Source organism: Carassius gibelio, chromosome A18, assembly GCF_023724105.1.
Source record: "Carassius gibelio isolate Cgi1373 ecotype wild population from Czech Republic chromosome A18, carGib1.2-hapl.c, whole genome shotgun sequence".
Taxonomy (NCBI): Eukaryota; Metazoa; Chordata; class Actinopteri; order Cypriniformes; family Cyprinidae; genus Carassius; species Carassius gibelio.
The window spans coordinates 20,843,978-20,858,304 of NC_068388.1; the positions used below are offsets into that span (position 1 = coordinate 20,843,978).

Below are 14,327 nucleotides of genomic sequence, written 5' to 3' on the forward strand. Positions count from 1 at the left end.
TGGTATTACAGAGACGCAACCAAATCCAACTCGAGATCCAACTCCTCCCACTTTACATATACCTAAACCTACCCATCACCACCCCCTAGATCCCATTGCCACCCCTAAACCTGCCCATCTCCACCCCATGGATCCAATCCCCACCCCTAAACCTGACCATCTCCACCCCCTGGATCCCACCCCCACCCCTAAACCTGACCATCTCCACCCCATGGATCCAATCCCCACCCCTAAACCTGAACATCTCCACCCCCTGGATCCCATCCCCACCCCTAAACCGGACCATCTCCACCCCCTGGACCCCCCCCCCCCCCCCCAAACCTGCCCATCTCCACCCCCTGGATCCCATTCCCACCCCTAAACCTACCCATCTCCACCCCCTGGATCCCTTCCCCACCCCACCCCTAAACCTACCCATCTCCACCCCCTGGATCCCTTCCCCACCCATAAACCTACCCATCTCCACCCCCTGGATCCCATCCCCACCCCTTAACCTCCCCATTTCCACCCCCTGGATCCCATTGCCACCCCAAAACCTGCCCATCTCCACCCCCTGGATCACATTACCACCCCTAAACCTACCCATCTCCACCCCCTGGATCCCATACTCAAGAGTAAACCTACCCATCTCCACCCCCTGGATCCCATTCCCACCCCTAAACCTGCCCATCTCCACCCCCTGGATCCCATTCCCACCCCTAAACCTACCCATCTCCACACCCTGGATCTCATTCTTTCCCCTAAACCTACACATCTCCATCCCTTGGATCCCATTCCCACCCCTAAACCTACCCAGCTACACCCCCTGGATTAATTAGTTCCAATTACTCTTATATTGTTGGTACAAAATGTAATTATTTGATTCCTTTTACACAAGAACTTAGTGAAGTGAAAAAAGTATTGTTACCAGTTTCCTGTTACACATTTGATCTTACACAAACTATCCCGAGGGCTGTTACATATGTGTAGTTAAAGATATATTAGAGCTGTAGATACTATGTACCTACTGCAATGTGTACCTACACAGTGGTTACATACTACGTACACAATTAGTTATTATGTGAGTACACAGGTATTAGGGACACAATATAAGGTTGGACCATATATATATATATATATATATATATATATATATATATATATATATATATATATATATATATATATATATATATATATATATATATATAAACCTATGAATATTCTAGTAATTCTGCCTACTCTCAGTGTGTTTGCTGAGCAGACAGTTTTTTGGGGTTCATGAGAGCATCCTGTGGTAAAAGTGACTCATAAAGTATTATCACTGAAACACTAACAACTACATGAGAACAACGTAAAAATAAATAATTCAGTTTACATGACTAATGCACATAGAGAGATGCACCTTGAGGGTGAAATGACTATCAGTCGGGTCCTTCATTTATAAGCATTTGACTAATAGACATACCAGCTTATTAATATGAAATACTAAATAAAATCTCCACTAGTTCATTTTTAGAGGACATTTTTCACTTTTTACAGAAGTGTGGGTTTTGTTTGATTCAGATTTATACAGTATTGAGTTTATTTTCGGTATAATTCCTTAATTTGAATACAATTTGAATTCAGGTAACAAACAGGATGAAGAATTGTTATTTGAATGTGAAAAATTAGAAAGTAAAATTATTATTTCTCAAATCTCATTTGCATGTTGATGTGGATGAAAGTTTTTCCGAATTTATTGCAAAAAGGACAAAAAAAAAAAAAAAAAAAAAAACTTTAATCATCTTATTTTACATGAATTTCTCGCTAAACAACCCAAACACCAAGTTAGTTGCTGTGCCAATTAGCAATTAAATCCATTGTGAGCTAATCGAAAAATAAAACCTCCTAAACCCTGGCTTACACTGAACTTGAATGTGTAATAGTCACAGTTCCATGGCAGATTGGTGCTCAGTGCTCCTGTGAAGGAACCAAAAGATGTTGTCAGCCGCAGGGAATATGGCTATAATCTGATAGTAAGAGGACATAAAACGGTTTGAACTTAATTGTGTCAACTGCAGATGGTGCTGAGGAGTGATCCATCCCAATTAGGAGTCACTTGAATGTGACTTAATTTATGTTATTGTGTCTAAGCCAGCCAATCAAACAGAAGCTTTCCAATTTTTGATTTATTTAGTTATTTATTTTTTGTAGAATATGCAAACTGCCTGGGGTTAAAACACTGCTAAATGCTCTCAAGAAATGGGTCATGATGGTTGGCAAGCGATCCAGTACTTGACTGGTCTACTGTATTAGTGAGTTACACTACCCTCTGACTGTTGTTTGAAAATATTTAGTTTTCTCATACAGGAAGACCTATAAACTGACATAATTTTTAGGAATATTTTCCAACTTCAAAACAGCAGAAATAGTATAGTAAAATAAAATAGTATAATAATAATAATAGTATACTCTATTGGTGTAAAGGTTTGCAATACTTTATTTATTTATTTATTTATTTATTTATTTATTTATGTTTATGAAATAAGTCTCTTATGATCACCAAAGACAGATTTAAATTGTTCCAAAATACAGTAAAAAAGAAGTTATACTGTGATTTACTGTCATTTATTTATAAGGAAAATATAATGCACTACCATTCAGAAACATAGGGTAAGATGAAAAAAAATAAAAATAAATAAATAAATAAATAAATAAAAAAAAATATATATATAAATAATAATAATAATAATAATAGAAACATGTATTAAAATGGTTACAGTTAAGACAACCATAATATAACACAATAATTATTTAAATGCTATTCATTTCAAATAATAATAATAATAATAATAATAATAATAATAATTGATAATAATGGAGCACTAAATCAGCATATTATGATTTCATCAGGATATTGCAACTTGAAGGTTGCCACAAATTTCTGATCAAATAAACGCAGCCCTGCACGTATGAAATCACGTCATTAGATGGTTTTGTGGTGGCAGAATGCCTGTTGATGTGTTCTAATCAGGGAGTGCTGTCAGTCCTGCAGGAAGGGTGGAGGGTGTGTGGAGCTGCTGCTCCTCTGAGACTCTGATAGACATCATGGTGTGATTCACAGCAGGTCTTTTATCATGATGACATACGGTCCTGGCTGACCTTTCACTGGATTGATTCTCACTCCAGTTAAAGCAGGATTTTGTGCCGTGTGGCATTAATAAAATAAGTAACTATGACTCCATCTGATTTAAGATAAAGATATAATACTGTTTATAAAAACAGTAAAATAGTTAAATTATTTTATTTTATTATTATTTGTGTGTGTGTCTGTGTCTGTGTTTAGGGGGTGGTAATAATAATAATAATAATAATAATAATAATAATAATAATAATTACAAGTTACAATAAAATAGGCCTACAGCCTATCTTTTTTCCACCCGTAGTTATCACTTAACATATATGCCATGTTCAACTAAAATATTTAGGATTATTATTATTATTATTATTATTATATTTATTTAAATAACTTCCTACAGTCAGAGCTGATAACCTTGTATAGGCTGTGATGTAGTGTGGTTGTGCTTCAGACCACACAGGTTTGAGTCCCAGCTTGAGGACCTTTCGTGATCCGATATATAAATATTTAAATATCTTCTAATTAAAACAGTAAGGGTTCTTACGCACTTTGGAAATATGGAAATTAATTTAAGTAATTTACAGGAAATGCATGGGAAAAGACAACTTCAACTCTGCTATTTTATTTGCACTTATTTCATTTTTACACTAATTTATTTCACACTTGTTATTACGTATTAGTTTCAAGAGGTTTATGTCAAATAAAATGTTTTCCTTTTGCTCACCGATTCCTTCGCAGTTGATAAAATTGATAACTTCTAAAAAAGAAAATATCATACAAGCAGAGAGATTTCATGACATACATTTAGCAGCAAAAGATAAAGAAGCAAACATGTAGGCCTAGTGGAAAATGTATATGTATATTATTTGATCTCTTGAAAGAGAGCTTTTTTTTTTGTGAGACAGGAGACGTGGCTGTTTGTTTGGTGATCGAGGTGTGCTCATTCCATTCATTCGTGTATCACATCGTACAAGGTCTAAATCACTGAAATTTAAATATATACAGATAGTAGAAAGTGTATGATGTAGTATTTTAGTTGATATTACTCTTGCCAAGCTCGGATTTCTGAGATGCATGGAGAGGCAACAGAAGTGCGGTTGTATGATTTGCACATTTCATTCATAAAGCTTGCACTCATTATTGCATAGTGACTTTAGAGGTGTATGTATAATATTGCGCTGATCTTAACTGTTATCCAGCAAACACAATTATTCGTTATTCGATTTGAAGCCATTATCCATGCCTTTCAGAATAAAGTATTCAGACACACTTCTAGACTGTACTACATTCTCCAACATCTGGACACACCAGGAAGTATGCAAGTATCCTGCTTGTGGACTACAGCTCCACCTTAAACACCATCATCCCGGACAAAACTCCTGATAAAACTGACACAGCTCTCTGTATTCACCTCCATATATCAGTGGATCACCAACTTCCTGACAAACAGGCAGCAGCTCGTAAGGCTGGGAAAACTGACAGCCAACACCCATCAGAACTGGTGCTCCTCAGGGATGTGTGCTCTACCCACTGCTCTTCTCCTTCTACACAAATGACTGCACCTCTAAAGACCTCTCTGGCAAACAAAAGTTTGCAGATGACACCACATTCATCCAGGATGACGACGAGTCTGCTTATAAACAAGAGGTTAAGCAGCTGGCTGTGCAGTCACTTAGTGGACATTGTGGACTTCAGGAGAAACCCCCCTGGACTCCCCTTCTCACCATCATGAACAGCACTGTGACTTCAGTAGAGAAATTCAGATTTCTGGGCATCTCACAGGATCTGAAGTGGAACAATCACCTAGACTCCATTGTGAAAAAGGCCCATCAGAGGTCGTGGTTCTGTCGCCATGTGAAAAAGTTCAACCTTCCACAGGTGCAGATGACACAGTTTTCCTCCTTATTTAGTTGGTTCTGTGCACTTCTATAACTGTTTGGGTCAACCAGCAAATCAGACTGAAACAGTTAGGACTGTTAGGACAGTTGAAAGGACAATGGGTCTGCACCTGCCCAACCTTCAGAACTTGTATAACTCCAGACTGAAGAAATGGGCCAGTAACATCATCACAGACCCTTATCACACTGGCCACAACCTGCTTACTGGTTTACTATTTCTCTATGCACTAAAACTCCTAGGCATAAAAAGCCCCCCCCCCCCCCCCCATTTCATCTCCAGCTTAAACAGCTAACATAAAAAATTACCACCTGTCTTCATGTAATTCATTGTAACTAATTACTTCCTCTCTATCAAATATAATAAAAAAAGGTTTATGGAGGGGGGTGGGGTGGGGTGAATTTACTGTATATATAAAAAAAAAAAAAAAAAAAAAAAAACACACAAAAAAAAAAAAAAAAAAAAAATATATATATATATATATATATATGGATTTAATATCTGGCAAATCAGGTTTTTGCCAGTAATTTACAAAACACAGTGACACTTTAGTATAGGGACCAATTCATACTATTAACTAGTTGCTTATTAGCATGACTATTATTAACATATTGGCTGTTTGCATGTACTTATAAAGCTCATATTCTTCATGACCATATTCTACATCCCTAATCCTACTACAACTACCTTACTAACTATGAAAAACAGAAAATTAGGAGTATATGGAGGCAAAAGACACAATCAATGGTTTGCTAATAGTGAGAATTGATCCAAATACTAATACTGACTGATATACTGTAGATATATCAACAGTAAATCTTTTATCACTGATATATTGCACATTCTTCAATAATATCATAGTGTACATTACATTACTATCCACAAAACACCACACACCAACCAGATGACCAAGCAGATACACAGTTCATTATCTACAGTATATATCACCAACAGCATCAACACAAAGGCACATCTGCACATACTGTTTGAATGTACTCAAAGTGACCGCCCTCCGGCTGGGTGTTGAGCGGATGGTTGTTGAGCAGCCAGAGGAAGGACACGTCCAGTGAGGGGTCATGAGTGACTTTACAGCTGAGCACCACACTCTCTCCGACCGTCACCTCCACCCGGGCGGGGCTCAACTCTACCCGCATGGCCTCTGAAACATGAACGTCATCGTGTCATCAGTGCACAAGGACCATAATACATCAAAGAACATCTGCAGCTTTGTCAGAATCTCTGAAAACAGTTACTATTTTAAAAACAAATGAATAATTGAACTTCAATAGAATTAATCATATTCCTTTCTTTATTTTGAGGGGGGGGGGGGTAGTTTCAAGTTTATCCTCCAGTATATCTGACCTTGACATACAGCCTGCTGTTCTTCAAAAATAATAATAATGAATTAGTTAATTGATTAATTTAGGCAAAATAAGAAAAATGTACACATCTTCTTTCTGATCAAAAGTTTACACCCCTGGCTCTTAATGAATAATCAGTGAGCATTTGAATCTTTTGTAATAGTTGTGTATGGGTCCCTCAATTGTCCTCAGTGTGAAAAGACGGATTGCAAAATCATTCTTGGGTAATTGTTGGAAAGGGTTCAAATACGCAAAAGATGCTGGAAAACCAATTCCTGAGACCTGAATGTTTTTTCCTGAAGAACAGTGGGCAAGTTTAACAGTTTAGGACAATTAATGGACTCATAATCAACTATCACAAAAAAATTAATAAATAAAAAATAAAAAAATAAATAAATTCAACTATTTTTTTCTTTCATATTTCAATTATTTTAATATTTTATGTGAAATACTGTATCTTATTTAAGTAAGTATTAAATAAATAAATAAAAAATACCATTAATTTTGTATGATCCCTCTTATTTTTGTAAATCAATGAACATTTTGCAGATGCTGCAATGTGAAATTTTGACCACAACTTTACTGTCCAGCACAGTGTGCTCTGTTGAATACCTGGGATGGGCACAGGTTAGGGTTAGGGTAGGGTTAGGGTTAGGAGTACTTGAAAAGTGACAGCAATGGATGTCTATAAAAGTGATGATTGAGGGTAAAAGATCTCCCAGGCAGATTTCACACTGCTCACACAAATTCACTGTATAGACCAGCAAAAGCTGGATGCTTTACAAGCAATCTGTCTTAGGTCCTGTTTACACCTGGTTTTAAGAAGCATTTTCTTCAATTGAATTACAATAGAAGGAGATTAAATACAGGTGCAAATAGGGCATAAAACATTTTGAGCTTGTCAACTTTAAAATAGTTTCAAAGGTAGTAGAAAAAAAAAAAATCATTTGACTGTAGCCTCTCAAGTGGTCGAATGCATTCAAATAGCCACAAATAACCATCTACTCTCCCCTGACCAACCATGTAATTGGACATGTTTTGAGAAAGTGCACCACAAAAATAAATACCACATTTGATATTTTGTGCCAAAACACTAATTATGATCGAAATTTCCATTACCATTTGTATTATTTCAATTACTTTCCTTTCCAGGGGTGTTGAAAATCTCTTCCTGAAGGGCCACTGTCCAGATCCAGTCCTAATTAAACACACCTGAACCAGTTAATCAAGGTTTTCAGACTCACTAAAAACTTCAAGGCAAATGTGTTGGAGTTGGATAAACTCTGCAGGACATTGACCCTGTAGGTACAAGTCTGGACACCCCTGGTCAAGACAAAATTGAACAAGTGATAATAGGAGAGATATTTAAAAAGCATGTTAAGGTCAGATGTAAATGGTAATGCATCAGATCACTGAAAATGCATCTTAATCCTAGATATAAACAGTTCCTCAGACTGATGTATAGTCTAAAAATGTGGTATGAAATAGATGTTTTGCACGTAACATGCAATTTGTTCTTTAGGGTTCCCTTAAACAAATACTCACATATGCTAACAGTGATAAAATCAAGACAATCTGTCCCATGACTCCTAGTTATTATCTGTTTTCTTTGTAAAGAACACCCTCCTCAACAATAGCTGTCCTGGGAGCTAGGAGATGCTCTTGTGAGCAGATTCATAAGCGGCCAAAACAAACATCTTCATGCCCGATAAGCTGCAATGAGCTCTTTTTCCATCCGACTCAGTCTGGCGCAGTCTGTTTGCTCTTGTGCGGTTAACCACAGGTATGGAATGGGGGCTGGGGGTTGATGAGGGTCTCTTACCTTTCACCAGAAGCATGGTTGTCAACTCCGCTGAACCAAACTGGTTTTCCGAAAGGCACACGTAGCTTCCCTCATCTGAACGGCTGGAGTTAATGATGCGGAGGGTGTTGTTCCGAAGCAACATGATCCTGTTAAAAATGGAGGATTTAATTTATCTTGCAGAGAAAATATTTCCCCACTTCTTCAGAAGGTGAAACACTCAAATCAGCCTAAAAAAAAAAAAAAAAAAAAATGATTGCAAACATTTAATGACATGATTAACCTGTAATGAAAATGTAATATTTGTTTCTAAATAACTGATGAAATTTACCACAAGTACCACAGGTATTGCCGCATTAATAGCACTGTGTTGTTCTTTAAAATACCTTAGAATAAATATGGTAACCATTCTTAACCATGATACAAAGTGGCCCCAAAAACAATTTATTTTGTATTTTACTCTTCTGGCATTCTCATGTGTAATTTTATATATGTCATATGCACCAACTCAAATAAACAAAACTATTTTCAAGATTCAGGTTGTTGAAAAGAAGACTTGTGTCTGAACTCAATCTCGGAATGAACTGGCAAAAAAAATCATTGTACTTACACCCTATGAACAAGTCTTGTCCTTCATTGAAATTCTAACATCTAGATTTAAAGATTATTATTGTCAATAGAGTCATTTAAAATGTTAATTGACTGATAGTATCTTTTGGGAAGGATTAGTACGTTGATGGCTATCAAAAGACATTAGCCAATTAACTGTTTAAGGCAATAAAAGGGCTGTTAATTATAGCAGTTAGAAGATGTAAGAGTATGGATAATATACATTTGTATCAATTAGCTTATGTTTAAGTCACAGGCAGGTCTTGAAGTGAAATAGCTGGTGTTGGTAAGAACAGAATGCTTTGATGATAAATATGCTCACCCAAGTATACAGCACATCAAATGGCCTTAATCGGAATATTAATTTAAGCGGAAGTCAAGATGAGATATACTCCTAATGACATTTCATTCTTTCGGAAACCAAGAAAGAGCACGAAGGCAAATTGAATTTAACATAGATATCCAGAGTCTTGCTTTTATCTTATTGCTCACTTTCATTCACTGTTCTGAGAGCAGTTTCACAGAGCTCCTGAATTAACTTCAGACAAAGACAGAAGTCATTTCTTGTCTGAGGTCCAGGAAAACACAATGGAGAGATTAAAAACAAAACAAAAAAGAGACCACCTGAGTACTCAAGCAACAGGCTCTTGGTTTTCTTCTAGCTCTTTAAAAGCCATTGGTTTTAAGTGACATTAAATGAATGCACTAGTAAAGTTATTTCAAACTCATATCTCTTCAAGTAGATTTTTTCTTCTTTTTTTTTTTTTTTTGGTCCAGTTTAGTCGGGTCTCTTTCAAATTCTCAATTCATTTGGAGCATTCACATTTAGAGTATTTGTTTACCAACTTATTTACAGTACGTGTACTAACATGTACTTATAGTGTACTTACAGTGTATTTATCTAAGAAAGTTCTGGTAATACAAGGTAACTACAATGGGGTAGGGTTAGGTTTAGGGGTAGGTTCAGGTTTAGTACCTAGTTATTACATAGTTATTGTAATTACTATAATAAGTACATAGTATGTACATGAGGAACAGGACTGTAAAATAAAGTGCTACCGAACTTTTTAAACATTCTCATATCTACTTACACCATTTGTACTATGTATCATGTATATGTATATAAAACCTGAAACCAAACACCAATGACATTTCTAAAACTTTACCAAAAATGGTAAATATAATAAAAGTAAAAACTAATTCAAAGCAATAATAATAATAATAATAATAATAATAATAATAATAATAATAATAATAGCATATAAATGACAGTACAATAAGTCTAGAATGGATTCAGGCAACCTTCAGATAGTTCAATGATGTGCATGTATAATTTGGTACACCCCCCACCCCCCCCCCCACTTTGATTAACAGAGGTGTGTCAATGAATATTTACATAGTGATCATTTTATTAAAATTCAATTTCTGCCTAAAACTAACAGTCTTGATGAAAGGGAGCCGTCAGTCTAATTTCTTCCCCATTAATTTGTCTCATAATGTTTGGCTTTCATATTTACAGCATTAAGCACCCTGATCCAGCAGACGCTGATGAGAATTGGCAGGCAGAAACTCACAGAGGCGTGACAAAGTATATCCCGTACATGGAAAATTCATAAGCAGAAATCAACTAAGAGACGTTCCTTCAAGTAGGAGAAGGCGAGAACCCACATTGGACAAGGACGTGGAGCCAGAAAGGACGAGAAGAGACCTGGTGGGTATAAGAAGTATGCAAATAAGCCTTCGTGACGAAGGTAGTAAAAATGAAATGTCCCTTCAGAGCCACCTAAAATATATTTTAAGCCACTTGATGCAAAGAACTCGCTCTACTCTGGAGAAAAGTCTTTGAGAGCATCAACGAATGTGAAACATTCATATGTTGTACAGGAAAGGCTGGATACACACCATAGAAAACATCACAGAACGTCATCACAGGCTTATTTACAATGGACCAACTTTCCATTTCCCTGACTAGGGCTTCTTTGCCAATATTAGTAAAGGATTGACCACAGGGTTTTGAGAGTGGCTGCCCATACTTTCGAACTAATGGGATTAATACTTTTCAATTGGAATACAAAACCCTTGGACATTTGCGGAAATCCATGTTAATTACAAACCTTCATTAACTCCACACAGCTGTCAATGTCAGATAAACGCAGGGCAGCTTCGATCCCACCCCTGCTCCTCTCACAATTGAGCTTCTCTTCATCTAGAGATGTCTTCCTTGGAAACAGCTAATGTCAGAAAATCCTTTCCCTAAAGTCACCCGGGTCCAGACACATATGTCTGTAAAATTAAATTCAATGATCATTGGACTGAAAATCCATTTTAACCACTCAGTTGAAGTGGAAAAAAGAATGGCTCCTTTGGCATTCAACAATGTAGTTTGCCGTTAGAGTAATCGAAACAAGCCATGCAATTCTCTTTTGCATCCTCTGCTTTAAACTGTGGCTCACGCTCCATTTCATTACATATCTTTTCATAATGTTGGTAGCGCAGCTCTGATTATTTTCAATCTGATTACTTCCGAGCTTCCTAAGGCGCGCATCACTAGTGTTTATTTTTAAGGTTTGGGATTTGAACAGACTACACTTCAGCAAATAGCTCATCTGACACTGTTTGTGCTGCAGACACGAATTATGCCTCAAATCGTGCAGGTTGTTGAGCAGAGGTGTGTTATTACTTTTATTAGGGGCCTGATTTATTAAAATCTTGTGGTTTGTAAAACGTGAGAAAAATAAAACTAAAAATCTCCTACACTAACATTGAAGGAGGAACTCCACTAATAACAAGATAGCAGGACAATGAACCAAAGAAAACATGACATGATAAACGAGTTCCGCTAATGCTCACAAATGTGTACTTTTACAAAAGCAACAGTTAATTCAATGAGATCTTATTGTTAAACTTTATTCTTGTATATGTAGGCACTGTATTAAGCAGTAAATTGATTACTGAATGGAAAAGTTGTCCTGTTGCTTCATGGAGATGATTGGGAATTTGACAACTATTACTTCCAATCCACTCCATCTAAGCATGCAAACAGTTTCAAGACGGGAAACAGAAAATGTCCAACTTGGCAAACCATTCTGATAACACCTAAAATACAAACATGGCTGTTTAAAGTTCTTCACACATATTTAGAAACTTTTTTTTTTATCCCGAAATGGTTCATTGTGTTTGAGTTTAGGATTCTTCTTTTTTATCTGTAACTCACAATGACTCACATGACACTGATTTGGTCAAAGGTTTTTCAATTATGAATATATATATATATATATATATATACAGTATTGTTCAAAATAATAGCAGTACAATGTGACTAACCAGAATAATCAAGGTTTTTAGTATATTTTTTATTGCTACGTGGCAAACAAGTTACCAGTAGGTTCAGTAGATTCTCAGAAAACAAATGAGACCCAGCATTCATGATATGCACGCTCTTAAGGCTGTGCAATTGGGCAATTAGTTGAAAGGGGTGTGTTCAAAAAAATAGCAGTGTCTACCTTTGACTGTACAAACTCAAAACTATTTTGTACAAACATTTTTTTTTTCTGGGATTTAGCAATCCTGTGAATCACTAAACTAATATTTAGTTGTATGACCACAGTTTTTTAAAACTGCTTGACATCTGTGTGGCATGGAGTCAACCAACTTGTGGCACCTCTCAGCTGTTATTCCACTCCATGATTCTTTAACAACATTCCACAATTCATTCACATTTCTTGGTTTTGCTTCAGAAACAGCATTTTTGATATCACCCCACAAGTTCTCAATTGGATTAAGGTCTGGAGATTGGGCTGGCCACTCCATAACATTAATTTTGTTGGTTTGGAACCAAGACTTTGCCCGTTTACTAGTGTGTTTTGGGTCATTGGCTTGTTGAAACAACCATTTCAAGGGCATGTCCTCTTCAGCATAGGACAACATGACCTCTTCAAGTATTTTAACATATGCAAACTGATCCATGATCCCTGGTATGCGATAAATAGGCCCAACACCATAGTAGGAGAAACATGCCCATATCATGATGCTTGCACCTCCATGCTTCACTGTCTTCACTGTGTACTGTGGCTTGAATTCAGAGTTTGGGGGTCGTCTCACAAACTGCCTGTGGCCCTTGGACCCAAAAAGAACAATTTTACTCTCATCAGTCCACAAAATGTTCCTCCATTTGTCTTTAGGCCAGTTGATGTGTTCTTTGGCAAATTGGAACCTCTTCTGCACATGCCTTTTTTTTAACAGAGGGACTTTGCGGGGGATTCTTGAAAATAGATTAGCTTCACACAGACGTCTTCTAACTGTCACAGTACTTACAGGTAACTCCAGACTGTCTTTGATCATCCTGGAGGTGATCATTGGCTGAGCCTTTGCCATTCTGGTTATTCTTCTATCCATTTTGATGGTTGTCTTCCGTTTTCTTCCACGTCTCTCTGGTTTTGCTCTCCATTTTAAGGCATTGGAGATCATTTTAGCTGAACAGCCTATCATTTTTTGCACCTCTTTATAGGTTTTCCCCTCTCTAATCAACTTTTTAATCAAAGTACGCTGTTCTTCTGAACAATGTCTTGAACGACCCATTTTCCTCAGCTTTCAAATGCATGTTCAACAAGTGTTGGCTTCATCCTTAAATAGGGGCCACCTGATTCAAACCTGTTTCTTCACAAAATTGATGACCTCAGTGATTGAATGCCACACTGCTATTTTTTTGAACACACCCCTTTCAACTAATTCAACTAATTGCCCAATTGCACAGCCTTAAGAGCGTGCATATCATGAATGCTGGGTCTCATTTGTTTTCTGAGAATCTACTGAACCTACTGGTAACTTGTTTGCCACGTAGCAATAAAAAAATATACGAAAAACCTTGATTATTCTGGTTAGTCACATTGTACTGCTATTATTTTGAACAATACTGTATATATATATATATATATATATGTTGACACAATATTCAGATGTAGCTACTTTACAGAGTCTCTCTTACTGCAAAATGTCCTTCATATTAGTCATAGAAGATACTGAAGCAGTAGAAAACAAGAAAAAAAAAAAAACAAGACAAAAGAAAGAACCATATCTGCCCTTGCCATGGTCCAAAAAGAAAATACAATAAATTGCTTGACTCTGAAAAATTTGCCGCGTGATATATCAGATCACGAGAACTCAAAGTCCATTCATCACCTTGTTACCTGAAGAACAGAGCATTCTTGGGCTGTTCACTTCTCCCATCTATCAGTAGTCACTGTGTACAAACAAACATCTATCACATGGCAGACGACATCATTTCAAATGTGATCTGCACCACTTTATGAACGATTCTATGCATGCGCTGTCTGGCAAACCATGCGGCTGACCTCAAGAACACTTTGTCCTGACTCAACTATCTTTTACTGTGGTGTGTGGCTGCTGGAAGGGCAAATAGCATCTGAATGCTGGTTACACCATTACTTGTGAATTATTGATTTGAGAGAATGGAACTATGGCTTGATAAGCAGCAGGAAGTGCGGAAGGGTATCAAGGTGAGAGCTGGCTTTGTGCTGCGCGTGGACATTTTTAGCGTCGC

General features: G+C 36.9%; 1 protein-coding gene across 1 annotated transcript in view; it reads right to left on the reverse strand.

The window, feature by feature from the left end:
- LOC127934470 (contactin-5-like) overlaps positions 1–14,327 on the reverse strand; it is a gene marked incomplete at its 3' end in the record, with an annotated part of 155,110 nt that overhangs the window by 12,017 nt on the left and 128,766 nt on the right. The window contains exons 13-14 of the mRNA XM_052531884.1: positions 8,180–8,307; positions 5,980–6,155 (exon numbers count right to left, since the gene is read on the reverse strand). Of these exons, the coding sequence (XP_052387844.1) occupies positions 5,980–6,155; positions 8,180–8,307 (304 nt within the window). The remainder of the gene's footprint in view (positions 1–5,979; positions 6,156–8,179; positions 8,308–14,327) is intronic.